Consider the following 27,250-nt stretch of genomic DNA (forward strand, 5'->3'; position numbering starts at 1 on the left):
AGGCTGGCCATGTGGGATCCTGGAGGGATGAACAGATGGCATTGCCCCCCCCCCCCAAATACACAGGCAATTCCCCAGCACCCCCCAGCACATCATCATCAGAATTTGGGACTGGTAGCTATGGGGTTGGGACTGGGGTCACTGGGTGGTCTGTGGGAATCAGGGTGCTTGGGGGGGTGCTGGTGTTTGGGGTGGGGGTCACAGTACTCAGAGGTTGGCTGAGACTTATCATTTGGGGTCAGCATTCCCTGAGCCATGGCATTTCGAGCTCCTCTCGGGACTGAGCCAGGTGGAGAAGAGCCCCTTCGGGTCAGGTTATGCCCTCCCACAGTGCCTGCTCTGGTGGGAAACAGCTCCTTTGATGCTCACGCCCTGGGCCATCCGGGTTGGTGCCTGGTTCCAAGCCCCTGCCCTGTCCCTAGGTCCCCCAATCCCAGGCACACATGAGGAAGAGCCCCCAGCGCAGCTCTGCTCACATGGGGCTCAATGCACAACATCCCACAGCAGCTGGGAGCTGCAAAAGGCTCACAGATCCCCTTGCCTCCCAACACAGGAGCGCTGCCCACAGGGGCCAGTGGCTCCTAGCCCCTGTGCTACTCCAGCCCCAGAGGCCGAGGGGCACGGGCAGGGGCAGGGGCAGGGCTAGGGCTGGGTGAGCCCAGGACCAGGGGTAGGACTTCCCTCACCCCTTTCATGCAGGTGGTGCCAGGAGAAAGCAGTCAGAGCCTGGATGTTGTTTCCACCCGTTTATTGGGGAAGCTGCACCAAAGTATTAAAATAAGTTAAAAGCACAGTCCATGCAGGCGCATTGCATTCAGGAGTACCAGGAAGGCAAAGGCAGAGTGGGCTCTTCAGTAGAGAGGTGGGTAGACAGGATGGAGCACCAGGGAGTCCCAACAACTGCAAAAACCTCCACAATAAAATAGTAGTACTTGCAAAACTAAAGTTGCAAATAAAACTGCACCTTTAGCATGGCCTTAAAGGCAAAGTCTGACTCCAGCCTCCTTGTAAGGAGGCACTGGGCTGGAAGAGACCTGGGGGCAGGAAAGAGCAAAAATCCCAGGGAATGCAAGGGGACATAGGAGGGAACTCAGCCAAGAAGTGAGACCATCCTTCACAGCTTTGTGTCCTCCTGGGAGCAGAGGACTGGGTCTAGTCACTGTGTTTTTGGGGCCCCTGACAGAGTCTCCTCTTCACCATCATCTTTCAGATCTGATATTTGTGCCCCACTCCATCCATCCCCCACAACAGCCCAAATTTGATGCAAGACAACTTGTTGCAGTGGGGAAAGAAAAGCAGGACTGCCCCCCCCCCCCAAGTTTTCCTGCTTGGGGGAAATAAATCCTCTGCCTCAGCCTGCTCTGCTCTCAGGGAGGCTGGGTCCCAAGCTGCCACTGGACAGCCTGAACATGAATCAGGCAGGGGACCCTCAGCTCTGGTTCATGCATAGAGGGGACCCCATCCCCCAGAAGCGTGGGATCAGCTCCGCACCCCAGAAACGCTGCCATTGGGGCAGAGAAGTCCAGAGCTACTGACCACCCACAGCTCAGACCTAGGCAGTGCAACATGGCCTTGCTCTGGCCCATGTGTCCCTGTGGCCCCCTTCCCTGGGATGCTCTCTGCACACAACCCCTGCTCCCCAAACTGAGACACCCCTCCCCCCCAGCTTCCCAAGTGGGCCCATCACACCACAGTCTGACTCCAGCTCAAGGGAGACATTTCCCCCTGCCCCCAATGCCCAGAGAGCCAGTCCTGGAGGAGGCAGGGTGTCCCAACACTGCTCCCCCACCCCTAGCTACAGCCACAGGCATCAACAATCATGTCGGGGATGTCAGTCTTGACAATATTGCTGTTGCGATCAAAGTAGAGGACAGAGAGCGGCCGGCGCCGTGTGGGCACGCAGCAAGAGTGCCCTGACGCTTGGATGTTGTTGGCTTTGACGAGGTTGAAGACAGCTGTATGGAAGGAAGAGGCCATCCCAGGGCTGCCTGCCACGTGCAGAGGGCACTGGCCCACACAGTAGTTTATCTGGTAGCCCTCAGGCTTAATGATCCAGTCATTCCAGCCAATGTCACGGAAATCCACGTAGTAGTCCTTGCGGCAGCAGAGATTGGAGTTCTGGCTGCAGCGGAGGCTGCGCTTGGCCACGCGGTGTCCCGGCTCCCTCACCTTTGCCTCGGCCACGAGGAAGGGCTGGTGGGACCGGCTGGCATTGACCACGGCCACACTATTGCCCTTGTCCCCAAGGCTTTCCAGCTCCAACCGCAAGGTCCTGTGCTCTCCCCAAAAGAAACTCTGCAGGGCAGGCAGGAGGGAGAAGGCATGCCAGCCACTGCCCTTGGCGCTCAGCCACCTCTCGCTCAGCAGCGTGCGATTGCCCCTGGCCAAGTCGCCCTCCCCACCAGCAAGAAAGATGCTCAGGGTGAGGTTGGCTACCAGGTCTTGGGGAACTCGAAGATAGAGCCAGAGCTGTGCCTGCAGGATGTGAATGTCCTGGTCCTGCGTACGGCTGAACTGGAACCGCAGCCCGGTGCTGGAGGGAGACAGGGGCTCTGAGGGGAGAGAGGGGTGAAGAGGTGAACGCTGCAGGAGGCAAGGCTGCACTGGCATCTGCATGCAGGGGCCAATCCCCTCCAGCTGCCTCTCGGGACAGACCCACCAGTTCCCTCCGCTCTGGGACCCCCAGCCTGCCCCTGCCTGGCAGCACAGGTATTGAAGGGGCAGGGGGCCCCTACTCTCACCTGGCCCGTTCCCTTCTCTGCACAGGGTGGTGCTGGAGGGCGCTTCCAGCCTCCTAGAGCCAGTCTGTGAAGCCTCCCAGTCCCACTACGAGGGGTGGGGGGACACATCCTCTTCCCCCAGCTCTTAGCTTGCTGCATCAGCCACACGGGGAGGTCACTGGAGCATAGCAGGTGCACTAACTAACAATTTAATTCCAGGCTGAACAGCTCCCTGCACCCTCACCCCACTGCTAGTGGACAGATGGCCAGACTCTGGCAGGAGCAGGACTACAGTGCTCCGAGGTGAAGGCAGTGCACGTCCCTGGGGGTCCCCACGAGCCCAGGGGACCCTTCCCCATGGCTGGTCCCGGCCCGGCAGGAACTCACAGAAGACCTCCCGCGGGCCGGCACCGGCACCGCCCTGTCCGGCCCAGCTCCGCCGGGATGCCCGGCTCCCCCCCGCACTCACCTGGCTCCGCGAAGCTGATGATCTCGTAGCCCCGCTCGTCGTCGTCGTCGGGGCCGCGGCGGGCGCCGGCCGCCTGCAGCCGCCGCAGGGCGCGAGCCACGGCGGCGCGGGGCACGGCGTGGGCGAGCCGCGGCCGCTCGCGGAGCCGCAGCTTCTCCAGCAGCTGCCGCTTGGCCGCCTCCTCCAGCAGCCGCCGCTCCGCGCCCGCCGCGCACGACGAGCACCGCGGCTCGGCCGCCGCGCACAGCACCGCCGCTAGCAGCAGCCACGGGCCCGCGCCTCGCGCCGCCATCGGCACCGACGGGACGGACCGGGAGTGGCACGGTGCCTCCCGCCCGCTTTGGGCACCTGCGGCCGGGGGCGGGCCCGCCGCCCCCCCGCCATTGGCCGGCTCACCTGCCCGTCCCGTCGGGCCGCGGCCGGGGCGGGGGATTACCGGGATTAGCCCCCCCCGCGGCGGGGGTGGGCGGCCGACGGCGCTCTGCCTCCCCAAGGGAAGGGGGCGCGGGGAGTACCGGGGCGCCGCTGCCGCCCGCGGCTCCGCGAGGGCCGTCGGGTCCCCGCGGCAGGGACCCCCAGGCTGGTGGGCCGGCGCTCTGCCTCTCGCCCCGCCCCGCCGCCCACGCGGGGTTTGCACACGCGTGTGCGCGCGGGCGCCGCATCGCCCGCGGCTCGCCCCGGGGTCCCGCGTTGGGGGGCGCAGGGGGTTCTGGCCGGACCCGGCCGGGGGAAGGGGCGCTGAGCTCTTCTGTGGGGCCCAACAGCTGAGGGGAGCGAGGCCTGGGGCAAATGCTGCCCAGGTAGGGGAGGACGGGTCCCGGGGCAGCCCAGGGAAGGATCCTGGACCACCTGCCTGCCATGAGCCGACGGACCTGCCCTGACGTGGGCTCCTCGCTGCCCCCCAGCCTGTGCGCTGCCCCCCAGCCCTCCTACCAGGGCCAGTCCCATTTCTTGCTGAGAGGGGACCCAGCAGGGGGAGCTGCTCCTAGGGTGACTCCTGTAGCTCCCTGGGGACTGTTCACATCTCTGGGCTTTTGTCACCTCTCACACGCAATGAGTTTGGGGATCTCAACCCACCCCCTTGGACTGCCTGATCCAGCCCCACCTCAGGACAGAGCTGGGCAGGGCCAGGAAAGGTGTATACTGTGCACACTTTCCTCCCCCAAATTAAGATGGTTGTTTATACTGAGGACTTGTCAAGAGGCAGTGTCACAGCAGCCTGAATAAGTTCTTCGAAGTCTTAGCCCCAGATGCTGTGCTCGCACAGCCCGAGCACAGAGCAGGGTGCTGTGGAAAGTGCCACTTTGTCAGGGCGGTGGGAGAGCCCAGTGCACTTGTGCCAGAGCAGGGACCCCACAGGGCACAGCAGGAGCCTGACACCTAGCTGGCCTATGAGCCATGTCCCATGCCCACTGTGCCATGTGGCACTGACTCCAAGGTCTCTACCACACAGAGCCCCTGCCTCTGGTCAAGCAGAGGTGACATGTAAACAGAGTGGGCTGTCTGGGAAAAAGCACCCACCAGGGATGATGCAACCATAGTGCAAGGGGCAAAGTCCTCAGCTGGCTGGGCCTGCTGGCAGCTCCCAGAATAGCCCAGAAATGTCAACAGGGAGGAAAGAGTGGGCACAACCTGGCCCAGGAGCACAGCTCCCACGGGACCCAGGAGCTCTGGCTGCAGGCAGCACGTAGCCAGCACCGCCTGTGCCCCAGCATGGCTATGCAGATGGTGCTTCCTCCCAGGCTCTGGCACAGGTGCAGTGGTGGTGTGCACACTCACACACCTGTGAGCACAGAGCCATTTTCACTCATGCTCACATGCAAAACATGCATGTCAATAATGCATGGCCCCCCCACCATGTCTGGAGGCACGTGTATGCATGCATTTCTGCAGATGCTTGGTGGTATACATGCACCTGCATGTTCCCTTGCAAACAAATACTTAGTCTCATACACGTTGGTTTGGACACATGCTCAGTTTGTGGACATGCTCTCGTGCACCTCATACACATCCCTCTATCTTTTATTCCATGTTCCCATGCCAGTGAGTGGAGCGTTTCCTTCCTCGCTCTCCGGGCAGGTTAAATTCCCCACAGGGTAGAGGTGCTCCTGCCTTCACCCTGTGGAGGAGACTGGGTGCCTGCGTCTGATGCTCTTCCCCACATGCAGGAGGCTGGGGGGATCCTGAGCTGGCATATGGACCAGCGCTGCCCCTGGTGCTAGACAGGCAGCAAGGAACCAGGGACCATTAAAGGCTCTGTGTCACTACCACCTTCCAGCAACCGTGCCACAGCTCCATGCACACAGGAAAGGCAAACTGAGGCACAATGTCTTGCTGAATTCCTCCTTCCCTGCTAGCTCCACAGAGTCAGGGCTGGGGCACAGCATGACACAGAGGAGACAAAAGTTTGGGGCAAAGAGGGTGAATTATGCTCTACCCAACTCTCTTTTCCAGATTGGGGAGCAGGGTCTCCCCAAAGGGATTAAACACCTAGGATCTGCCAGGACCCCTGAGGACTGGCCAGCACTGCACAGGTACCTCTGTGAACCCCCAATTTCACCTACAGCTGAGTGAGAGCATCCGATCTGCCTGCCCCCTGCGCCCTGGCTGCTGGATCTAGGCCAGGGGTCAGTGCAGAGCTGTGAGTGGTTCTTGCACTCGTTGCGTAATGGTGTTGTTGATTAAGCAGTTCCCAGAAAGCAAAGCCCAGGGACCAGCCTGACCAAAATACCCCCCCCCCCAGGTCCCCCTCAAGCCCAGCACTCACTGCACACATGGCTTTTGGGCCTCCGACCTCGCGTCCGGTGGGGCAGGGGCAGCATCTGATGACCCAGCCTAGCGGTGCTAAAGGCCCAGAGTAATTAGGGACCCGCCAAAAACTCATGCACCAGCATCTCAGAGTGACGTCTCTTGGAGCGCCCGTTTAGGTGCGGCTCTGCCCAGCAGCTGGGTACTGCTTCCAGCCAAGGAAGCACTAAAGCCAGCCGTGCCCCTTACCCAAGGCACCGGCTAGGCTCTGGAGGGGGCTTCCCCCTCGCGGGCCCCTTTTCTCTGCAGCCGGCGCTGGGAGCCGCAGGCTGGAGGAGATGCCCGGGGCAGCGCATCGGGCACTGCCGCGGGGCAGCGTCCCCGGCCCGGCCCCGGCGGCCCCGACGGCGGCGCCTCCCGCGGCCCGCGGGCGCCACCCGGCGGCGCGAGGCCGCCCGAGCGCGGGGCTGTTCCCGGGGCCGGGCCGAGGGAGCGCCCCGCGCCCGCCCGCGCTGCTCCGCGCCCGGCCGCGGGCGAACGGCGCCCGGCTCCAGAGAAGCCCCGGCCTGCGGGGTCACCTGCTGCCTCCAAAGCCAGAGGCTGCGGGTTGGAAACTGCCCGCGAGTCAGAAAATTAAAAATTATCCCTTTTCAAGGCAACGTTGGAGGCTTTCAGGAATTCCCACCCCTCCCTTGTGAGCCTGGCCTTGCCAAGAGACACCTGTGGCACAACGCTGCTGGCACAACGTGCGCTTGGATCTTTGCTTCAGGGTCTGTTGATACTGGCAAAGGCTCCTTCCAGGAGCCACCGGCAGCAGCTGCATATCCCCATCCCCTCCCGGATCAGAGGCAGAGGGGACAGCACCCTGCGAAGCTCCATGTTCCCCTCTGCACCTGACCTGGCACAGCCCAAGGGCACAGAGCCTGTGACAGGTCGATGCTGTCTGCATGGCAGCTCCTGCTCCTGGACCAGGTGATGGGGTAGCTGCAGGGCCTGGGCTCCCCCGCTGGGCTTATGCCCCCCAGGAGCAGCAGGGCAAGAGAGGCAACATCTCACAGCCTGGGCATAGCCGCCTGAGATCACCCCCTCCAAAGCCTGCTGGCTGAGCAGGGACCCCGGGAGAAGTGTGGTGCCATGGCACAGGGAGAGGGGGCCCTGCAAGGGCTGCGGAGGGATGGCCCCTCAGGCTACTTCTGCCCGATGGGGCTGGGGCCAGCTGCGTGGCAGCCCAGGCGAGGGCAGGCAGCAATGGGAAAAACTCGTAGGTGCAGGGAGGTCTGCACTAGGAGATGCTCCATGTCCATGACGGAGGGCAGGCAGCCGTGTCCCCGCAGCCAGCCCCACTATGTGCCGGGTCGTGCCCAGAGAGCACGTGTGCAGCCGGCAAAGGGCACAGCAGAGCTCCAGGGAGCGGGTGCTGAGGGCAAAGTTTCACCCTCACCACATGCCAGCAGCTCCTCCTGCTCCCTCTCTTGGCCCCTTTCTGCCCCTGCCTGCTGCAGCCTAGAGAGCTGCACACTGGCCCCAGGAAAGCTGTTTGTTGAATAAACACAGACAGAGAAAAGAGGCATTGGAAAAGGAAGGAAAAAAAAAACCCAAAAACCAAACACCAAACTCTCTTTGGGCTTGCGCAAGTGGCCTTGGGTCCCAGACAGTATTGATCCTCGAGTCTTCTACCCTGCCTGTGCAGCACCTGGGTCGGTGGGAACCCTTTGGGGTTGAGTCCTGCAGGCACTGGAGCCAGGAGACCCACTCCCAGCACAGCGGCTGCTGGGCCTCAGGGGGGCGACCTGGGTCCCCCACGCCAGCAGGGCTCTGCGGGAGCACTTGCCCCCCCCCCCCCCCAACGCAGCACAAGTGAGTGCTGTCCGCTGCTCATGGTGGTTCTGTCCCTCCTCAAGGGGCTGCAGCTCCTCTGGGGTAATGTCACCCCCGTTCCTGCTCTGCCCAGAGCTGCTCACAGCCCCAGCCACCCCCAGGAGCTCCCATCACCAGCTGCCCTCTCACACCCCCAACACCCCTTACTGTTCTCTCGGTCCTCACACAAGGGACACGTGTGAAGCAGTGAAGAAACCCGAACACAGGATTACATAATGGAGCTGATGTGTCAGAGCCGCCCTTTGCCCCCAGCTCTCACGGCACAGACATGTCCTGCTTTGCCAGGCTGGCAAGGGGCAGGGAAAGGGGCAGTTGCTCTGCTCCTGGCCTCTGGACAGAGATGTGCTGGCAGCTCCCCAGCAAGGGAGCTGCTGGGGAGTTGTGGGCAAAGGCAGGCACCATGGCACTGCAGCTTTGGCAGTGTTACCTGGCAGTCACTGTCCACTTTAAAAGGGAGAGGGGTTGCTCAGTTTTGTCCTGAACTGGGACAAAAATGGCCAAATACAGATGGTTTTGGTGGAATGGGAAATCTGGCCCAGCTAAAGAACGGTACCTTCACCAGGGGGGATCGCAAGCAACCCATGGCCGGGGTCTCCCTCCCATGCCCTGGCTCTGGTCAAGACAAGTCAGGGGCTCTGCCTCCCCGGGGAAGACAGCAAAGGGGCAGAGTGTGAGAGCAGCGTGGGGCCACTTGGCTTGCAGCCTTTGGGTCCTGCTGGTGGATGTCCAGCCCTGCTGATTGGGATTTGTACCAAGCTGTTGGCTAGGACCGTACATGGCAGAGTTGGGCACAGGGACAAACCTCCCTGCATCCCTCCAATCCCTGTTTCTGAGCAGGCTCCCAAGCAACTTGGTCTACCTCTCCTCCTCCTGCAGCATCCGTGTTCCCAGCTGCTTGTGCAAGCCCCAGGGACAGTCCCCAAAAAGGCCCCCAGCCCAGACTGAGTGGGGAGAGGGAAAGAGGAGCAGGGCAGTTCTATGCCGTCTTGGGACTGTCTGTGCTAGGGCTTATCCAGCACCTTGCACTTTGGGGATGGGGAGAGCATGTGCTGGCTAATGATAGGGCACACGCATGTGCACTCACACATGCACACACTGAGTCTGGGACTCTTTTATTGAATAGCAGGGAGCTGGGATGCTTGGAGAGGGAGGCACTTCCCTACCATTGGGATCAATTTTCCCTTCCTCACTCTCTTCAACCTCAAGTTCAGTTGAGGAGTGGGGCCCTGTGGCTGGCTCTCTCCACTCTGACCTAGTCAACTGCTAGCTTGTTCTCAGGTTCTTGTCTTCCCCAGCAGCCTGGCCCCACTGGCCAGGGCTGGGACACGTTCCCTGAGGAGCACATGTTCATGTTGCAGCACCAAGGGCTGCACCATGGCCTTGGCCACGGGACCAGCACTGGGGAGGGCAGAGGTTGCTCTGACCCAGCTAGCTATGTGGTTTTTGCAGAGTCCTGCAGGCAGAAGGGGCTGATTTCAAACAGAAGCAGCTTTCAGGCTGTGGTCTGGGAGCAGAGAGGAATCCCTGGGCAGATCTGAAGAGGGAAAAGAGCCGTGTAGGAGGTCAGAAAGGAGAGGACTTGCAGGTTCAGCATCACCCTGATGCTTCAACCTCAGGAGGCAAAAACACCACGGCAGGGTTCCCATCCTTCAGCAGCTCTGCAGGTCTCCCACTGCCAGAGAGGAGCTGGGGAGGAGGGGAGCCCTGCTCAGCGCAAGTCCTGTCCTCCTGCCTCCTCAGGCAGCAGGTTAGGTACAGCCACAGGCATCAACGATCATGTCAGGGATGTCAGTCTTGACAATGTTGCTGTCCCTGTCATAGTAGAGCAGGGAGAGGGGGCGGCGTTGTGTGGGCACGCAGCAGGAGTCCACGGCAGCATCGGCATTGTTGGCTTTGATGAGGTTGAGGACAGCTGTGTGGAAGGAGGCAGCAAGACCAGGGATACCAGCCATATGGAGGGGGCAGAGCCCAGCGCAGTAGTTCATGTGATATCCCTCTGGCTGGATGATCCAGTCCTCCCAGCCGATCTCCTTGAAGTCCACAAAGAATTCCTTGCGGCAGCACATCCGTGAGTCTCCGCTACAATCAATGCCACGCCGCTGGACCCGATGGGGTGTCCTAGTTCGGGCCTGGGCTGCCACAAATGGCCAGTGGGAATCACTTTGACCAGCCAGTAGGGGAGACCCCAAGTCCTCTGCCATCTCCAGCTCCACAGTAAGCCTCTGTCTCCCTTCTCTGAAAAGTCTCTGGACAGCCTGTCCCACATCCAGCGTGGCCCAGCCAGCCCTCTGCACCTCCAGCCATGTCTTGCTGACCATGGTCACGTTTGGCCCAGCCAGGTCAGGCTGCAATAGTTTCACAATGACCTGGTGCTTGCCAGGGCTGGGGGATGCCCAGAATAGGTACAGGCTGGCTTGCAGGATCTCGATGCTTCTGCCCAGCTCCTGGGCGAAGAGGAAATGCAGGCGAATTTTGCCGGGAGTGGAGGATCCTGCGAACAGAATGGGAAGTGGTGTCAGGAGCTGAGGAGGGAGACTCTCCCAGCCTGGCGGCCCAAGGGTCTGAGCAAACAGGAGGCATATTCAAACCAGGGAGCAGGACACAGGACATAGAGACCTTGAGGAGCCATTTGCCCCCTGCTTCTCTCTGCTGCTGCTGCTTCTCCTTCTCGCTCCATTGTAAAGAAGCAACCTGTGGGCCTCGTGCTTAACTCTAGCAACCAGCTCAGATCCACCTTCTCTGCCCTAATATTGCCCTGGTCAGTAAAGTTGCTGGAAGATTTTGGGGCAGGTTTTCCAGCTGCATAAACCAGCCCTGGATTTAAGGCAGTCACGCTGATTTACACCACCAGGACCACCTCTGCTTTCCATGGCTGGAACCACTGTGTGACATTGCTCCATCACATCCCACCCCAGCCTCAGCTGTGTTTTAGGGCAGGCAGAGCCACCTCTCCTCCTCATAAAGGAAGGGTTGCTTGTGACTGAGAGAGTAGCACTGGGCCCCTTGGCACAGCTTGGTATGTGAGGATACAAACCTCTTCCTCTGTGGTCTGGCACAGCACGGAAGGGCAGGAGAATGGGCTCAGCCCCATGGCTCATGCCTGCTGCTCCATTTCCAGCAGATGCTCCGCTGAGCCAGGAGACAACTCCCCATTGTCCTCGCATGTGGGAACACAATGTACCACAGAGGAGCATTGTTCCTGGAGGTCTTCAAGGACACTGCAAGCCCTCCCTGTCCCACAGCAGCCTTGCAAACCACACAAGGGCCCATGAGAGGAGTGTGTGCCCCCAATACCTCCCTGAGCAGCAGTTTGGGCAGGGCAAAGCAGCAGCACAGAAGGATGCACGGCGGGGTGGAGCAGCTGTTCAGCTTCTTTCTGAAGAATGCTGCATTTGCTTGGGAGAAGTGGGGGGAACAGGACCCTGCTTTTCCAGTGATACTTGTAATGACCCCTTAGCGTGTTTTGGGAAGCCCTCTCCTCCCAGGAACGCTGCTGGTTCTGTGGTGGAAAGTGGCCGCTCACCATTTTGGGAAGGAAGTGGAGACATGTCCCAGCTGCAGGGAGCAAGTGGGCTTTGGGGACACAACTTCACAGACTGCAAGCTGAATCCAGGCTTAAAATCATGGTTTGATCAACATGGACACCTGACCCATCCCTCTAGCATGAGTGGGGAAAGTCCAACAAAAAACACAGTCACATAATAGGGCAGCTCACCTTTGCTCCCATGCCCAACCCTGTGCCACCATGGGTCCCCTGAGAGGTAAAGGAGAGTCCCGGCAGCGCTTCGCCCCTGGTGGCAGGGGGTGGCCACTTGGGGAACCTTGTGTAACCCCCCCCCACAAGACCCTCCGGGCCACTATGACCCCTCCTGGCCGGGGACCATCCTGCCACGCCGGTGGGACCTGGGATCCGTACAGACCTGACTCGGCAAAGCTCAGGATCTCGTACTCCTGTGCGCCGGAGCCACGGGGCATGCCCAGGGGGTTGGTGTGCTCCACGCGCTGGGCGCGCGTTCTGCGGAGAGCTGCCAGCAGGGCCCCCCGGGACATGGGCTGAGTGATGCTGGGCCTCTCCTGCAAGCGGAGCTTGGAAAGGATGTCCTGCTTCGCCAGCGCGATTAGGACGTCCCGCCGCGCGCTGGGGGCCAGGGCCGTCAGGCCGCAGGTCGGGCACCACGTTCCTCTGGGCGCCGCCGTCCCCAGGAGGCTCAGAAGCAGGAGAGCCGTCACGGCCGTCATTTCCCCGTGCTGGCAGGCAGCAGCTCGGGGGTCGCAGCGAGCGGATTTCCTTGAGCTGGCCGATAAGCCAAAGTCAAGCCGGGACAGCACAGCTCGAGCTGGAAGAGCCGCGAGCCGCGGTGGGGCCGGCAGCATGCAGCAGAGCAGGCTGCAGAGAGCGAGGAAGGGCTTGCTTTCCCCATGCAGTCACAAATATTGGCTGATCCCAGGCAAGATAAGCACCCCGTGATGCTGGAGCAGCCACCGCATGGCTTTCCCCACCGTTAAGGTAGACCCGGCCCGGTGCAGCCGAGTGGGGCCCGCGCCGGCTCCTGGGCCAGGCTGTGGGGCTGCCAGGGCCCGGCTGGGCCACCTGCCGCAGGGGGCGCCGCGGGGTCCTGAAGGGGCCGCGTGGGGGCACCTCGGGGGGCCCCAGGGTGTTGTGAGGGGGGCCCCAGGGCAACATGTGGGGACCCCCAGGAGCTGGAGGGGGGCTCGGGGCAGCGTGCGGGGCCCCCCAGGAGACACAGGGCTCCCGGTGTGCCGTGTGGGGGCCCCCGGGAGCTAGGGGGCGCCGGCGCGCGGCGCGGGCTGCCGCCCCCGAAGCCGGGACCCCGCAGCGTCGCGCCGGCCGCCGCCAGGGCGGGAAGCGCGGAGCTGGGAAGCGCGGAGCTGAGAGGCGCCCGCAGCCGCGCAGGCGCTGCTGCCGCCTCCCCTTTAATGAGCGGCTGCTCGGAGGAAGCCGCAAACAACCCCCCCCCCCCCCGCCGCCCTCCCCTTTAAGGAGGCACCCGCGGGCTGACTCCGCCCCTCTGCAGCGGGCCGTTTCTCGCCTCGCCGCGCTGCCCTCCGCGCCGCCAGGGGACGCTGCCGCTTCCCGCCCGCCTCCCTCGGCGGGAGGCGCCGCGGCAGCGTCTGGCGGGTTGCCCGTGGCAACGGGCGGCAAGGCGGGAGGGGAGCGCGGTGGGCGCGGCGCGGTGACGCAACGCGCACGGAGCGGTGACGCAACGCGCACGCCCGCCGGGGGAGGGGCCCGCAGCTTCTTCCCCCCCCCTTTTTTTTTCTGTTTCTTTTTTTTCCCCCCCTTTTCTCCTTTTTTCGGTTCTCTCCTCCCCCTCCTCCCCCTCCCCCTCCCCGCCCCTCCCCCGCCGCCCCCGCCTCGGCCGGCCCGCGCTGGCCCAGGCCCTGCCCGGCCCGCGGTGGCGGCGGCCCCGCGGCGGAGGGCCCGGCACGGTAAGTGCGCGCCGCCGCGGGGGCTCGGGCGGGGCCGCGCCGGGGCCGGGGTCGGGGTCGCGCTGGGGCTCCTCGCGGTGGCGGCCCCCGCCCCGCCGGCTGGAGCCGCCCGCCCGCTGCGGCCGCTTCCCCGGGGCTCCGGCCGTCGCGCTCAGCGTCCCCGGAGGGCGGGCGGGCGGGCAGTGCGGGGCCGGGGCCGGGGCCTTCTCTGGGGGCGGCTCGCCGCCCTGCCGGTGCCGGGCGAGCTGGCGGACCCGCGGCGGCGGGGGGCTCGCCCGCGCCCCCGTCCGGGCCGGCCCGGGAACCCCTGGCCCGGCGGCCGCTCTCCCGCCGGCCGCGTGCGGCGCTGGCAAGAGCCTGAGGAGCCGGCGGAGCGGCGGGCGGGGGACCCGGGCCGGTGGCGGCCAGGCCCCCTGGCAGCTGGGCGTGAAGAGGCTTTCGGCTCCCTCGCGGGGAAGGGCTTTGCTTGGAAACCCGCCTGACTGTCTGGGCCGTGGGGTGCGTGGAAGGAGTGAAAACTTCGGAGAGCCATCATCCTCTGACTGGGCCAGGGTGCTTTCAGGAGGGGTTTTGGCGGCTCCGTGACTAGCCCGCTAGCGGGATAGCCTACCGGGAAAAGGCGTTGTGTTACTTGTTGCTCTGTATGCTTTGGCCTGTGACAGATTTAAATCCTCACCGTGCTTTTTAGGGTAACTGTTAATATTTGGGTTCTCTGCCTAAGTATCAAAGTTGCCTTTGACTCCTGCCAGTGCTGTTGTCTGGCAGCAAGTTTCACAGGTAAGCTGATATTATTTCAGATCTTCCTTTTGATCTGTGTAAAATGGCTTTTGCAGTCTGTCAGAGGCGTCCTCTTGAGCTCCTGATACAATGTGAACATAAGAGCACCTGCTGGACTAGTACCTCTCTTCTCTCACTCATTTTATGAACCTTTTTCTACTCCCTTATCTCCTTTAGAATTTGGTCTAGAGAATCTCCTTCACTGACGGCAGCCTTTTCTGTTTTCTAATTATTCTCCTTCTGACTTTCTCTTTGTTTTGAGGTAGGCTGCAAAGTTGAACCCAGGCTTGCGCTACTGCACTGGCCTCTGGCTTTATAAGGGACTTGACGATTCCCCATCTTTCAGAAACTGCTTATGTGGGGGTGTTTGCCTTTCAAAAGAGCATCCTAGATCTGGGGTAATGCTGTACAAAGACTGTGCTAGCTCCTTAAATGGTGGGCAAGACTCTAGCCAGTTCACGACTGGCTTATTGAAGGTGATTTGTGCATCCTGCTGGAGTTCTGCTGCCTCTTTTATTTCTTCAACTGATTGTTCCTTAGTGAGCAACTGCTCCAGCTCTTCATTAGGCCACAGAGAATCTGAACTTGTTGGTAAAGTCCTTCTTTGCCTCTCTTGTCTCTAAGATCTCTACTTGCTCCTGCTACAGCTATGACCTTTTGAGTTCATCTTATTTGTCCTGCACAGGGTTTTCTGTAAGATTCCTCTTGTTTCATTCTGACCCATGGCGTGCCCTTTTCCGCTATATCTTCACCTGTTTCCCACACAGCCTCAGGCTGAGCGTTCACTGTTGTGAGTATGCTACATGTTGGTGAGCCTGGCTGATGTGTACTGCAGTTAGCTTATCTACCCAAAGCAATGAAGATGCAGTGGTCAGGACATTAGGGCTGGCTATACAGATCCATTCTAGACCTTATTTTGAGTTTTAATTTGTGCATAAGGTTTGCATTCTTGTTCTTTTCAGCCCTTAAGCAGCACTGCACCCAGTAGTCCCCTGCACTGTGAAGTGTTCTTTGTGAGACATCCCCCCCGCCCTCAAAATAGTCATACAAAAACAAATTTGTGGGAAGGAGTCACTGGAATGTTTGCTGTTCATTCCTGAACACTTTGACTTGTGACCTCTTGGGGCGTTTAAAATCTCCCCACAGCAGTTTCCAGTTTTGTATCTCAGCTAAAAAGTGACAGAGGTGATAACCTAACCCCCTCCCCTTCCTTCCCTTCCCTGTTTTGCCTGAGATCTGTCTGCTGTGGTTTCATGGAGCATAATTGTGCCCCCAAAAAAGGGTTAGATTTTCAGAGGGGTGAAGTGATTCCTGTCCCTGGGAGCTGATGTACCAGTTTGCAGATGCTACCAAGTGCCCCACTTAGCACATTTCTGTCTATGCTGAATGGCCTATTGCTTCTTGTAGGTATCTGCTTAACATAGTGACTGATCAGCTCAGCAATGTATTAGCTTTGCTCCAGAGCACTTAAAGCTGAACTCAACTTGCTTCTGCCCTGCCTGCTGTCTGTATGCTCTTCTGTATTTTGTGAGGCTTCAGTCTTCAGTATTCACGAAAGGTGTCTGAAAAACCAAGGTGTCTTTCTGGCCATTTATGCTGATAATGCAGCTAGCCGCCTCTTAGTAGTGGGGATGGTAAGAGAATGAGGTTCACTGTCAGGGAAGCTTCTGGCAGAAGCTGGTGATGTGCAGCTTCCAGCTCTCCAGAACAACCTTTATTTTCCTTAGAGCTCAAGGATGCCACTGTAATTGTGAGCAGAAAGAAATTCTGAGTTTAAAATAGCTTCTACTGCTTTTACAGCCTCTGTTTTAATGCAGAGTGGTCCATAAGATTCTGGACAACTGTGCTGAAGAGGATTCAGATGCAACAGTGAACTGGAAATGCAGGACTGGTGTTAATCCTGCACGTATTGCTGAGTCGGTGCAGATTACTGGTTGTCTTCATTTTGGAGCAAAGTCAAAGTGTAAAAAGTGGAAGTTGGGAAAGAGAAGCGCTGGAAAGAAGAGTTGATTAAGGGGAGATACCTTCTTGGGGAATTGGAAATGTTGCCAAGCTTTGACGCCTGTTTGTCACCAAACAAAGGATAGGCTGAAGAATCATATTTCAAGGGAAGGGACAGGAAGTGCCTTGGCAGAGCTTTGTGGCTACTTCTTGTGGAAGACTTGTGGAACAGCAGAGGTATCCTTACCTGCCAACTGTGCTAAGAAAACAGGTGTAACAAAGAATGGATATTGAGGTGGAGAATCAGGATGTAGGCCACAGATATCACAAATCATTGATGCGCGCAAGATTTGTTCTCCTCCATCTCCCTGGGGAGCAATGGGAGTATGTTGTAGGATCTGGTCCGCTTGCCAGAAAGTAGGCAAATGCATGCTTGTGTACAAATCAAAACACAGTGTCATTGCTAATTCTAAGTCTGTCTCAGTGCTCCTTTTGTTGCTGACGACATGCAAAGAAATTTCACCCGTGGCTGGTCTCAGTTCAGTTTTCTGTCACTGGCACTTGCTGAGAATCTTGTCTCATCTCTGGCCTTGACCTGTTCTACCAACTCCCTTTGAGAATTGGGACCTGGTTTCCTTCTGTCACTCTGAATAGCTCCGATTCCTTATGCTCCATTCACTTTCATTTCTGTCCTGTGTGCCACCTAGAGCACATTAAGACTGATTGACACAACCTCTGTGCCCTTCTCCTTGAATTCATGCTGGAAACTTTGTATTAAATCATACCATCGATACTTAAAGTAATCTTCCTTCTTGAGTGAATGGCAATTCAGTAGTTTATAGGTGATTTGCTGAAATCCTTTGTTCAGTAGATGTTCTCTTAGGGTCTCACTTTTCCATCCATTGCTCTTTGTATTTTCAATGAGCTGTTAAATATATATTGCTAAAAATTTTCCCCTCTTCATTCCTGTTTCATTGGAAAGCAAGGACAAATTCCTTCTACCTAAGAAACTTTGGAAGCTTATTCCAGGTTATGTGCGTGTATATATTTACAATTATAATTTTTTTTTTTTTTTAATGGAACAATCTAGATGGTGAGGAAAGACGGTAGACTGATTGTCTTTTTCTCTGTCCACCAAGCTGGCACAGTGTGATGTTTGATGGCAGCTTCACTGGACAGTAAACCATTACTCCAGACTCCAGGGATTGCACAAGTGAGGATGGATCAGACTCTCAACAGGTTGCTTGCAATGATGATGCTTTGCTGGAGACAGCCACCTGGCTTTTGAGGAGCTGGATTAAGACTCCCAACTCAACTCATGCCAGTTGTGAAGGCGCAACATCACTTGGATATGGTCCGTTCTCTGATCTCTCCCCCGGCTCAGGAGTGGGGACTGACTGGGGACTGGTGCCCTAGAGGTGAGTAGGATATGGAGCCAATTGACCCCTTAGTTATCCAATGTTGCAGTTTTTGCTCAGTGCTTCCTGACAAACAGTTTGAGCTACCTCTACAGCACGAACAAGACAAAACCTGGAGTGATTTGACAATATCAGACAATGGTTCATGGCATTGTTTTCCTCTCTAGGCTGAGTCTTAATATCTTTGTCTGCTCAGATCTTCCTAGGATCAAAGCTGAGAAGTTCTTTTGTGGTGTTAAGAGTAGCTATAGCTGGATTGCTCTTTGTTCAGACACATGTGTTGCTAGTTAGTCAAGTGCTGCTTTGAGCTGCAGCCATCTGACCTGTGAGGGTCAAGACTCTAGGCTGGCAGTCCATTCAGCAGAATGGAATTAAAGGAGCTAGTTTCCTTAGATTTCTTATTGTCATATATCCTCATTGTTTGCTGCTGTTTTGGGACACTATCTGCAGTCTCCCAGGGTACCAATTGTTGAGCTAGAGGAAGAAGATTCTTCTAAACTCTAGCTGTCTGGCTTGCTAGAACATAATGCATCATACAGCACACTGTGGCCTCTTAGATCCTGTGAGCTCCAACGTTTGAATTTGTTATATACCTGTGATTGCCTCTTGCCGAGATGCCAAAGGAAGCTATTCTGTCCACACGTTCATTTGGTGGTGCTTCCTGGGGTCCCAGACACAATTGGAGTTACCTAGGTGCTGTTCTTGCATTACGCTAGCTGCATTTTTCCAAGTCCAGCATTAGTTTGGGCCTCTCTCAGCTGCATGGTGTGCAAAACTGTTCTATGCTGACAGTTGAAGTTAATCCCTTATTGGGACAAATTAAGTAGTATTTTGTCTTTCTAAACAGTTGCTCCAGGCTCCCTACAGACACGCTGCTAGGTGAATATTTTAGAATTGGTTATGTTGGGCTCAAATTTTTGAGGTTACCTTTGTGACTGAGAGCAGTCCCAGGGCGTTATGACTTGCACTAGTATGCATCACATCTGACTAGTAATGTGATGTTTGCTAGTTTAAACAGCACAGTGCTGCATATGGTTGTTTTGGCTTGTGTGACAAGTATGAGCTAAACCCAGGAAACAAGGTTTAGAGGAATGTATTGTACATGCCCAAAGTTGCATTGGCTTAACTAATATCAGGTGCTATATCATCCCTGGAGTGAAATTGCTGCAACTTTGCATGTCTTGTTTTATTATAATAAAAGCTGAGGCCTGTGAGTAAACCAGCACCTTCTACGCTAACATGGGTGTATGTGGAAAGCAAGGTAAGTCCCAGAGAACTTACCCAAACTACATGCAGCCACTTTCTCTATGGCTAGGAAGCTGTCCCACATGGACTTGAGATTCTGCCACTGCTTGGAGCAGTCAATGTTGGGAGAAGGGGCAGAAGCATGGCTCAGTTCCATAGGAATTAGAGAAACATTTGTTGTTCTTGCCTGCCCGCATTGTAGTTGTGACGTGTTGTTTGTAACAGGCCTTGAGAAAGGGCTAGGAGGAGTAGAGAGGCCCAGTCAACTGAATTCGTTAGGAAGGAAAGAGCTACACTGACAGCGAGAAGCAGGCTGTGGGAGAAGCAGACTCGCTTGGTCAGGGCTAGCCTGTGGAGCAGAGCAGTGGGGAATGTCCGTGCCACATCCCTTCTTCCAGCCATGCTGCAGTGCCTCTGTTCTTGCCTGTGATATCCTACCCCCTTGTCAGAGCTCAAAAGCATCAAGTTCTCTTTACAGTAGTGATGCCATTTGTGTTGCTAAATTTAAGATTGTGTCAGTGCTTCCATTTTCACCCCTGTTTTCAGGGGGAAGGTTTAGAAATAATCCATTTAAGGAAATAAAAAGCAAAAATCTGCCTGTTGGACTGGTCCTAGGCTTAGCTTCAGTTCAGCACTTGAGCTTTTTTGTTGTCTTCTCTCCCCCACCATTATTTGTAAGTGCAATGTATGAAGTCCTAGCTGCATTGACCAAAAGCTTGCTCTGATTACTGTGGAGTCAGGATTTTACCCAATGTTTCCTAGAGTTTTGTTTTATGCATTTTAACTTTTATTTCTTGTCTTCCTCTATTTGATAGATGCTGACAGATTAAAAAAAAAAAAGAATTAGTGTAGTGGAGAAATGTAAGCTAAAAGTCATTTTGGCATTGCATAATTCCTGCCCGGGGTCAGGCGGAGGAACAGAGGGCACTTTCATGCCAAAATGGGCAGACTTGTGTAAAAGTGCGTGTATGTAATCCTAACAAAGATGTTTGCTAGTATAGGTGCACGTGTGCAGTGTACTTCATCTCATTATCTTGTTTAACAGTAAATTTCAACTAGATCAATACTTATGTTAATAACTTGATCTTTTTTTTTTTTTTTTAACTAGGAGGAAGCTGCTGAAGAGGGAAAAAATTTAATCTTTTCAAGGCAGGCTTAAACTAGGCGTACTGGAGATGTACTCAGTTTCTAATGTGTTTTTTTATATCCATTTAGTTAAAGGCCAGGCATTCCTATTTCCATTTTAACTGAGGGTATTGCTGTTCAGCTGAAGGCTTTTAGGAGCAGGTTGCAGTAAAAGTGGCCTGCATCCGTTTGGTTAAAGACTTGTCAGGAGAAGAAAGTTGTGCTGGTTTTGCATAAATTTCATTATTTTAACTGTTGTAATCAGTCAAGAATTGTGTGGATCTTTTTTACTGTTTGAGCGGCTTTTTTGGTTAGTCAACCCCCCTCCTTTATGGAGCCCAGGTATAAATTCACTGTGAAGCTATCTTTTAAGTAGCAGCAGCAACAGCTGCTATCGCTTCTCCATCAAGGCTGCCAGCTTGAATTTGCTTCTTTAGAATCAAAGAATGATTTAGGTCAGCAGAGACCCTTGGAGGTCTCTCATCCAATCCTCTGCTCAAAGCCTGGCTAACTTTAAAGCTAGATCTGGTTGCTTGGGGCTGTGTCCTGTTCTGAATGTCTCCCAGGATGGAGATTCCACCACTTCTCTGAGCACCTTTTTCAGTGCTTAGCCACTCTTACTGTGGATTTTTTTTTTTTCCTTACAGCTAGTAAACATCACTGGCTGCAATCTGTGACCACTGCTTCTTGTCCTTTCACTGTGTGTGCCTAAGAAGTCTGGCCCTGTCTTCTTAGTGATTTTCCCCTTTGTTGGATAGTTGAAGAGAGCAGTTAGGTTCTCCCCTTAGTCTTTTCTCCAGGCTGAACAAACCCAGCTTCCTCAGCCTCTCCTAATACATATTCGAAGTGCCTGATGATCTTAGAAGCCGGACTCTCTCCAGTCTGTCAAGTTACAACCTTGACATCAAAGCACACTGAACACCTACATAAACTAACTTGCTCAGGTGATGATGCTGTGTTGCATGGTGCCAGTACCAGCACAACAGGGACTGTAGTTTGGTTTCTCGGATGTTGATTGACTGAGCTCCAGGTTGCAATCACTTTACTGATAGCCCCGTGCACCAAATAAGAATCCATGCATCCAGTCATGCAATTTAAATCCACTCTGGTTTGTGCCCAGAGTCTAGGTTTCTGAATCATTCTCGGCACTGACAAAACCTTAGATTGCTTTAGTTTTATTGGTACAAAAACTGTAAAGCCTGCTTCTTGTTCTTAGGTAACTGTTCCCCCTTTTTTCCTCTCTCTCCTCCCATTCCTTAACCAAGTAATACAGTTGTGTTCTCCGGTGTATCAAGAAGTGTTTTCTGAGCATGTGGTTCTGGGCAGTTCTCACTGCTGTCCCTTGCACAGAGAAGATAAACAGAGATGAGATTGGTGAAAGCGTTGCATGCAGGGATTTGGAGGTCAAGGTCCTTAAGTTTCATTTTCAAACTCTGAGCCTTTACAAACATCAATAGGTGCTATCAGAAGACAGTGGGAATTTCCTCTAGTATTTTGTGAACATCTGATAAATAAGTGGATGTATATCAGAACTTTCAGAATAGGTTTTGGAGCTGTCTTTCCCCCCTGCCTCAATCTCTCCTCAAGTGCAGCTGGTTTTGGTGTCTCTCAGCAAGCTGCTATTTTCTCAGTACTTCAGAGCAGGAAGTCCAATGTAATGGTGCAGTGAGAGGCAGGAAATGCAACTTGGCACCTGAATGCTGAAGACTTTGCAAAGGGCTGTTATTTGGCTAAAGATAAACCCTTAATAAAATGATCCTGCCAATGTTCTGTGCCACTGGTACTTCCTATGCATGCCTGTGCTGAATTGCATTTCCTGCCTTAAATTCTTCACAAACATACTTTTGTAGCTGATCCAAAGGCCCCAGCAGAGATCGAAACCCTTTATGCTTCATATTTTACATGTGTATAGTAGCAAACAGCCTTGTACTTCAAAGAACATACACTGTACACAGACAAGGCTGAGGAGAAAATGAAGGAAAGGATTCATTATTCATGGAGTCTAGCTGTTTCTGTTTGCCTCCAGATTCACACAGGAAGTCGTGGAAGTTAGGATTTGAATGTAAATTGCTGGATACCAACACAGGGTTTCAACAGTCCTCACTGTGATTAGATTACTAAAGTTGGTTTCTCCGTATATGGTTAAGCTTAGGTCTACTTGAGAAATGTGTATGTTCTCTTTCAGTGCTCTGCTGCTTCCTATACTTCCAGGGATTGATTTCTTCTTTTCTGGAGTTCATAATGAAGCAAAGTGAAAACATGCTTTTCTTTAGGGTTTCATCCTTCTTCCAGCTATGCCTTGCTGCTTTGAATATGAGACTTCTCTCACCTGGTCTAGAATCCTACCCTTTGGTGCAGGCTTTGAAATATTCTATCGGTAATGAAGGAAGAGTAAAATATGAACGGGCACAGTATCACTGAATGTCGCTGCCTATGTTCGTGAGTACCACATGCTTCCAGGATCAGTCAATGGATAGGCAGCATTTACTAACTATCCTTGGCTTTTCATTCATTTTAGATTAATTTCTTTCATGTTGCTAATTCATTAGGTGCAGTTTGCCAGTGAGAGCAGAGAATTCCTCACTATAATTTATCTTTCTCTTTAAAAGAACAGCATCTTTAATAAAATACTTGATCTATGCTGAACTTCCATAGTGTTTCATTTCTGGGTGAACTGAATTCTTGGGCCAGAACAGCTCTACCAAAATAGAGGTCACTTTTGCTGCACAGGTGCTGACCTGTTCATTGCTGATGAGCCTGATTTGGTGCTTGTTGAAATAATGACAAAACACTCATCAGGACTTAACAGCCTGTCCTTCAGCCCTTGTGTGTTTCTCTGCTTGTTGACCTAGCCCTGGCAGAGAAGCTTAATTTAAGGAGGAAATAAGCTGTATAAGCCAGCTGAGTTTAGCATTTACCTTGGTCTGAGTCTTTTTTTCTTTAATGTCTTTTGGAAGTGTCTACAACGCAGCTGGTGGTGTACATTAAAGACTTGAAGACAGAGAAATAAGTGGCAGTGCTGATTAACGCTGCTAGGTCTGTGGCAAGGGTGCGGGCACTTTAGCAGATGCTATGCTTGCATCTTGCTAACTGTGGCTAAAGCATCAGTCGTCTTAAACAGGTAGAATAGTTAGCTTTGCTTTCTGATGCTGTTTCCAGCTTGTGTAAATACTAGTTTCTAATGACAACCCATGGGTTAGTGGCCTTCTCCTGGTTCCTTTCATCTAAGGATCTCACAATTCTTTAGGAACAACAGTTGCCCTGGGAGATGAGGTATCAGTAACACTTGGGTACTGTTGGGGAGCTTGTAGCATGTAGCAAGGAAGTGACTGGGCTTGAAAAAAGCTCAGAGTGCTGACCTTCAGTCACCTCCTCTGCCTGAATGAACTGTTATCAGAACTTCCTCTTCCTGGTGCCAGGCATGACTAAAAGGCTGACTTTGCCTTTCTGGTGTCATTTTACATGACCAAAGTGTAAATTTCTGGAACTTAATGCTAGCAAAATAAGTACCACTTTCTTTAGAGTGATTAGCTAATTTTGTTGCTCTGTGTTCTTAGTAGCGTACTGCAGTTTCTTTATTGGAGAGGTGCTGAAGACCCTGGATATCAGTGCTGCATGTTTGGATGCTGCTTATTTTGATGGACTTCATAGATGGATGCAACATCTCACCACCTCCAACTGGTGGTGGCATGGTCTCCACGCTTCTGCTAGTGATCCTGGTTCTGGGGAGAATGTGTGTGCAGGAGATGTGGGCTGATGTAACATGTGGGGCACCTTGTTCTTTGCAAGGAAATAAAAAAGACAGTTGATGTCCAGAAAAACTTTTGTTTCCAGCAAGCAACCAGGCTTACCTGGCTTATATTAATGCATTGGTCTTTAATTCTAGCTGATCCTTCCCCTCACTTTAGAAAAGATGAGCAAAGGTATTTTGCAATGTCTTTGTTTTTATGCCTAAGGGCTAGCTCTCTGGTTTATCTGTGGGTTATTTGTCTGTGGATTAAAGATGATTAATGTCACCTATTAACTTCCTCTAGTTAGAGGTTTTGCTTTGTGTCCCTGTGTTCATTAGGGTACCCCAGCTCTGAGGACCAGTTATGGTGAGTCTGTGGAAAACCAGATAAGAGACTTCTTAGCACTCCTGTATTCAACAGATGTAAGACACACAAAATATATTTGACTTTTGCAACATGCAAAAGCACTGGTGAAAAAGCTGCTGCTGCTCTGTCTTGTTCCATAATTTAACACTTTTTCTTTAAAAAACATCCCAAACGCTGACGCTTTCCCCACCTTCTGTGGCACTGTTGTAGAGACGTGGCCAACTCAAGCTCCTGAAGAACCTTGTAATTTGGATCATTAGTGCTAGATCCATTGATAATCTAAGGTATAGCCTGATAATTCTTTCTTTCTGGATGACTGCTTTAGGATCACTCAGAAATTAGCTGCCTGGCAACATAAAAGTGCAGATTTTAAAATGCATTACGTGCCTATTTTTATTACTGTTTTTATTACCCTGCCAAATTTAGCCCAAGTAGAGCAGTAGCAGAACAGATCTCTGGAGATTTTAATGAAAGTCAAGGCAGATAATATGCAGTCTCCCAAGCAGTGGAGAAGAGAGGTGGCCTCAAGTAAGTCTTGCAGCTGGTGCTCAAATGGTTTTATTAAACCCAGGTTCAACACAAAAGCAGAATGATGTGCTTGCCTGTTCCCAGTGCAAACTTCTCAACAGCTTGGTTTCAGGTGGCAGGTTGAATTGATGACCTAATGTACTTTCTTCCTCCTGAATCATTGCATCATTGCCTATGACAAGAACTTTCCAGCTAGGGCCTTTCTGCCTTCCCTTCCTCATGTCCCAGAGCTGCCTTGTTCTGTGGAAAGTAGATGTGGAGTCATGCTACTGTCAGATCTTTGAGTGATCCTGATGGCCTGCTGAACAAATGAGTTTGGCTTTCAGTGGGCATTTTGCTTAAAGCAGTTTAGCTTTCTGCCCTTCTGCTGTCTATCTTGTTGATGTGATTATTATTGTTTCTTTGTAAACCAGTTTAAATATTGTTCAAGTGTTTAGAGAGGAAATGGGAGTCAGTATAGCAGGCTTTGTTCAGTGTGTGGGCACAGCTGGGCAAGGCATTCTGGCAGTCTGTGCAATGGGTGTAACAAAATGTTTTTCCTCAAGGAGCAAATGCTTATAGAAAAAGAAAAAAACTTTGAGATCATGCAAGGAAGGGTTCTGTGTAAGCAGAGGATGTCTAGTTCTGAGTTGCACTCTCTGTGTTTGATAAGGAAAACCAACATTTACAGTTAACGGATAACATCTTCAAAAGCACTCAAAACTCAGCTTCAGTTACTGTCTGAATTTGAATTGGACACTGGGGTCTCTTTTAGAAACAATCAAACCCCTCAGCCTCGAGATCTTCCTGCAGCTAACAGGTGCCTAACTCCTAAATCTTCTCAACTACTTCTTGGAAATCTGACTGGCTGCTCTTTTCAATCACTGAGTACCAGAAGAGCCCTATCAGTTTGGCCTCAAAGTGCACCTGCTTTTGAAAAAAAATGTATCCAAAGTGACTACCTGAAGTAAACACTTGTACAGACCCTGTCACTGCTATAGATGTTACAGGATATACCCAGCATTTCATAAACACACTCAAGCACTTCTCTGTGGAGACAGCTAATGTAAAGAAGCACAGACAACTTGTAGCAGCAGTGGACAAAATGAGAAGGATATGGCAATGCTCCTCTGAGGTCAGAACGTCCCTGGAGGTGGAGGAGAGCGCTCAGGTTGCCACCTCTTTTCCAGATCACCTACTTTACTTTGAAACTCTCTTCCCCCAACTCTTGAGTGCAGTTTTAGGAAGGCCTGGAGCTGTAATAGTGGCACAAAGTGGCTTCAGATGGGCAAAACTGGAATGAGGGCAAGAAGATTGGCAGTGTTTGCTGAGCAGGGAGTTATGCTGAGTCTGTTAGGTTTTGCAGCTTAGAAGAGCCTGAGGGCTCCAGGCACACACCCCAGTTCTGGTGACCCCGATGCCAGATGGACTCAGGTCAGAAAGGTACCTCCCACATCAGAATTGCAGCAAGAGTGCTTTTACTGAAGATTTAGCTGCAGCTGCGCCCTTTCATGCAGTGTGAGCACTTACAGTTGAGTAAGTGAGCTCATATAAAGTATATGGGTATGACAGAACATGAGTAGCAGGCATATTCCCACAGTGTACACAAAGTAAAACTGATGTGTAGATGATCCACAGAAAAGTCTGCTTCACAGCAGCGTCTCAGGCCTGTATTCCCTCTTCTGGAGCCCAGGGCAAATGTGTGCTGCAGGAAGCATGTAGAGCTCCTAAGAACTTTGGTGGCCAGAGCTGCTTGTAAAAGCACTGGGACATTGAGTTAGGAACATGGCAAGGTTCAGAGATGCCTTCACTGCCAGTTCCACAGCAGGGGCTAATAATAAAAGTGTCCCGTCCCCCCCCCTCCCCCCCCCCCAGACTGTGCATTGAGGGATTTAGAAGGGGTTTTTTTGCAGCATTAATACATTAATCCTTCCTATCCCACTGTGAGTAGATGCATGTAATCCCTGTTTTACAGGTGGATAATCTGAAGAACAGGGAGTAGAGATGATTTGGTGAGAGTGCATAAAGAGGCAGGTGCTGAGCTAGGGCCAGAACTTAGGAATCCTGCATTTTTCTGGCTTGCAGGCCAGTGCCTTGCTTTGAGCAGATGTGTGGCATGTAGAAGAGTTTATAACCCAAATGGATTTTGCTGCTTCTAAGGTCTTGATTTTGTGGAACGGATTTGTCATTTGCTGAGCACCCTTCGTTATCTGTTGATTTCGCCAGGACCTAGCGGTCGTTCTGCAAAAAAGGCTGAGGGTGCCTGAGTGAAGGAATCATTATGGAGGCCAGCGCGGAAAGTTTCTCTGAGAAATGTTGTATTTCATAAGTGAAGTGGAAGTACAGGTATGGGGCAAACGATAAGAATCTGTAGCAAAGCCCTATGTTCCTTGTGGCTATTGGGAAGGGGATGAATTGCAGTAGTTGTATATCTTAAGGTTTTTGCTGAAAGTACAATTAATCCATCCACACAATGGAGTAATTTAATAAAACCAAGCATAGATGTTTTCTTTTTTTATTTATTTATTTTTAAATTTTTTTTAGCAGGAGGTGACATTTGAAAGGACAGTGGGATGTAGTTGAGGACCAGAGTTAGTTTTCTTCCTCCTTCAAAGATGTTACCAGTGTAAGGTTCTGCCTGAATTTTTAGAAGTTCCCAGGGAAAACAGGTTGTTGCTCTCTGGCTGGAAAGCTTCTCTGACCATCTCAGCTGTACATCCTTTCACCAAAGAGGTTAGGTCTTCCCAGTCGGTGTCAGTGGCCTCTGAATTAAATGCAACTTTCATGACAGTGTGTATTTGAGTGTATCGACAACAAACTAAATCAAACCCTTCCAATAAAGCGATGTTAGTTTCTCCCTCCAACTTGAGATTT

The 27,250-nt window shown here is 53.4% G+C and overlaps 3 protein-coding genes across 6 annotated transcripts in view; 1 reads left to right on the plus strand and 2 right to left on the minus strand.

Annotated features, from left to right (window-relative positions):
- Nucleotides 1–731: 731 nt before the first annotated feature.
- Nucleotides 732–3,496, minus strand: LOC104138308 (inhibin beta C chain-like). Its single transcript, XM_068921292.1, has 2 exons — nucleotides 3,190–3,496; nucleotides 732–2,552 (listed from the first exon to the last, which is right to left on the minus strand). Exons 1-2 carry the CDS (start codon nucleotides 3,479–3,481, stop codon nucleotides 1,792–1,794), a joined length of 1,053 nt encoding a protein of 350 aa, XP_068777393.1. The 5' UTR covers nucleotides 3,482–3,496; the 3' UTR covers nucleotides 732–1,791.
- A 5,726-nt stretch (nucleotides 3,497–9,222) lies between these two features.
- On the minus strand, nucleotides 9,223–12,250 carry LOC104138313 (inhibin beta C chain-like). Its single transcript, XM_009665852.2, has 2 exons — nucleotides 11,736–12,250; nucleotides 9,223–10,306 (listed from the first exon to the last, which is right to left on the minus strand). The coding sequence occupies exons 1-2, from the start codon at nucleotides 12,187–12,189 to the stop codon at nucleotides 9,564–9,566; spliced, it is 1,197 nt and encodes a 398-aa protein (XP_009664147.2). The 5' UTR covers nucleotides 12,190–12,250; the 3' UTR covers nucleotides 9,223–9,563.
- Nucleotides 12,251–13,063: 813 nt separating this feature from the next.
- R3HDM2 (R3H domain containing 2) overlaps nucleotides 13,064–27,250 on the plus strand; it is a 67,651-nt gene continuing 53,464 nt past the window's right edge. For 3 of the 4 annotated variants that reach the window (XM_068921252.1, XM_068921257.1, XM_068921258.1), the window contains exons 1-2: nucleotides 13,064–13,266; nucleotides 17,124–17,402. The gene's annotated coding sequence lies outside the window, so the exon portion shown is untranslated. The remainder of the gene's footprint in view (nucleotides 13,267–17,123; nucleotides 17,403–27,250) is intronic. The other variant, XM_068921255.1, reaches the window with a different exon arrangement.

Source organism: Struthio camelus, chromosome 28, assembly GCF_040807025.1.
Source record: "Struthio camelus isolate bStrCam1 chromosome 28, bStrCam1.hap1, whole genome shotgun sequence".
NCBI lineage: Eukaryota > Metazoa > Chordata > Aves > Struthioniformes > Struthionidae > Struthio > Struthio camelus.

Bases quoted from the DNA above. Each gene is read 5' to 3' on its own strand.
- LOC104138313 (XM_009665852.2), bottom strand. From the start codon at position 12,189: ATGCTGCCGGCCCCACCGCGGCTCGCGGCTCTTCCAGCTCGAGCTGTG. The intron at 10,307-11,735 runs GTCTGTACGGAT...TTCTGTTCGCAG, and splicing joins CCTGAGCTTTGCCGAGTCAG to GATCCTCCACTCCCGGCAAA.
- LOC104138308 (XM_068921292.1), bottom strand. From the start codon at position 3,481: ATGGCGGCGCGAGGCGCGGGCCCGTGGCTGCTGCTAGCGGCGGTGCTG. The intron at 2,553-3,189 runs GTGAGTGCGGGG...CTCTCCCCTCAG, and splicing joins CATCAGCTTCGCGGAGCCAG to AGCCCCTGTCTCCCTCCAGC.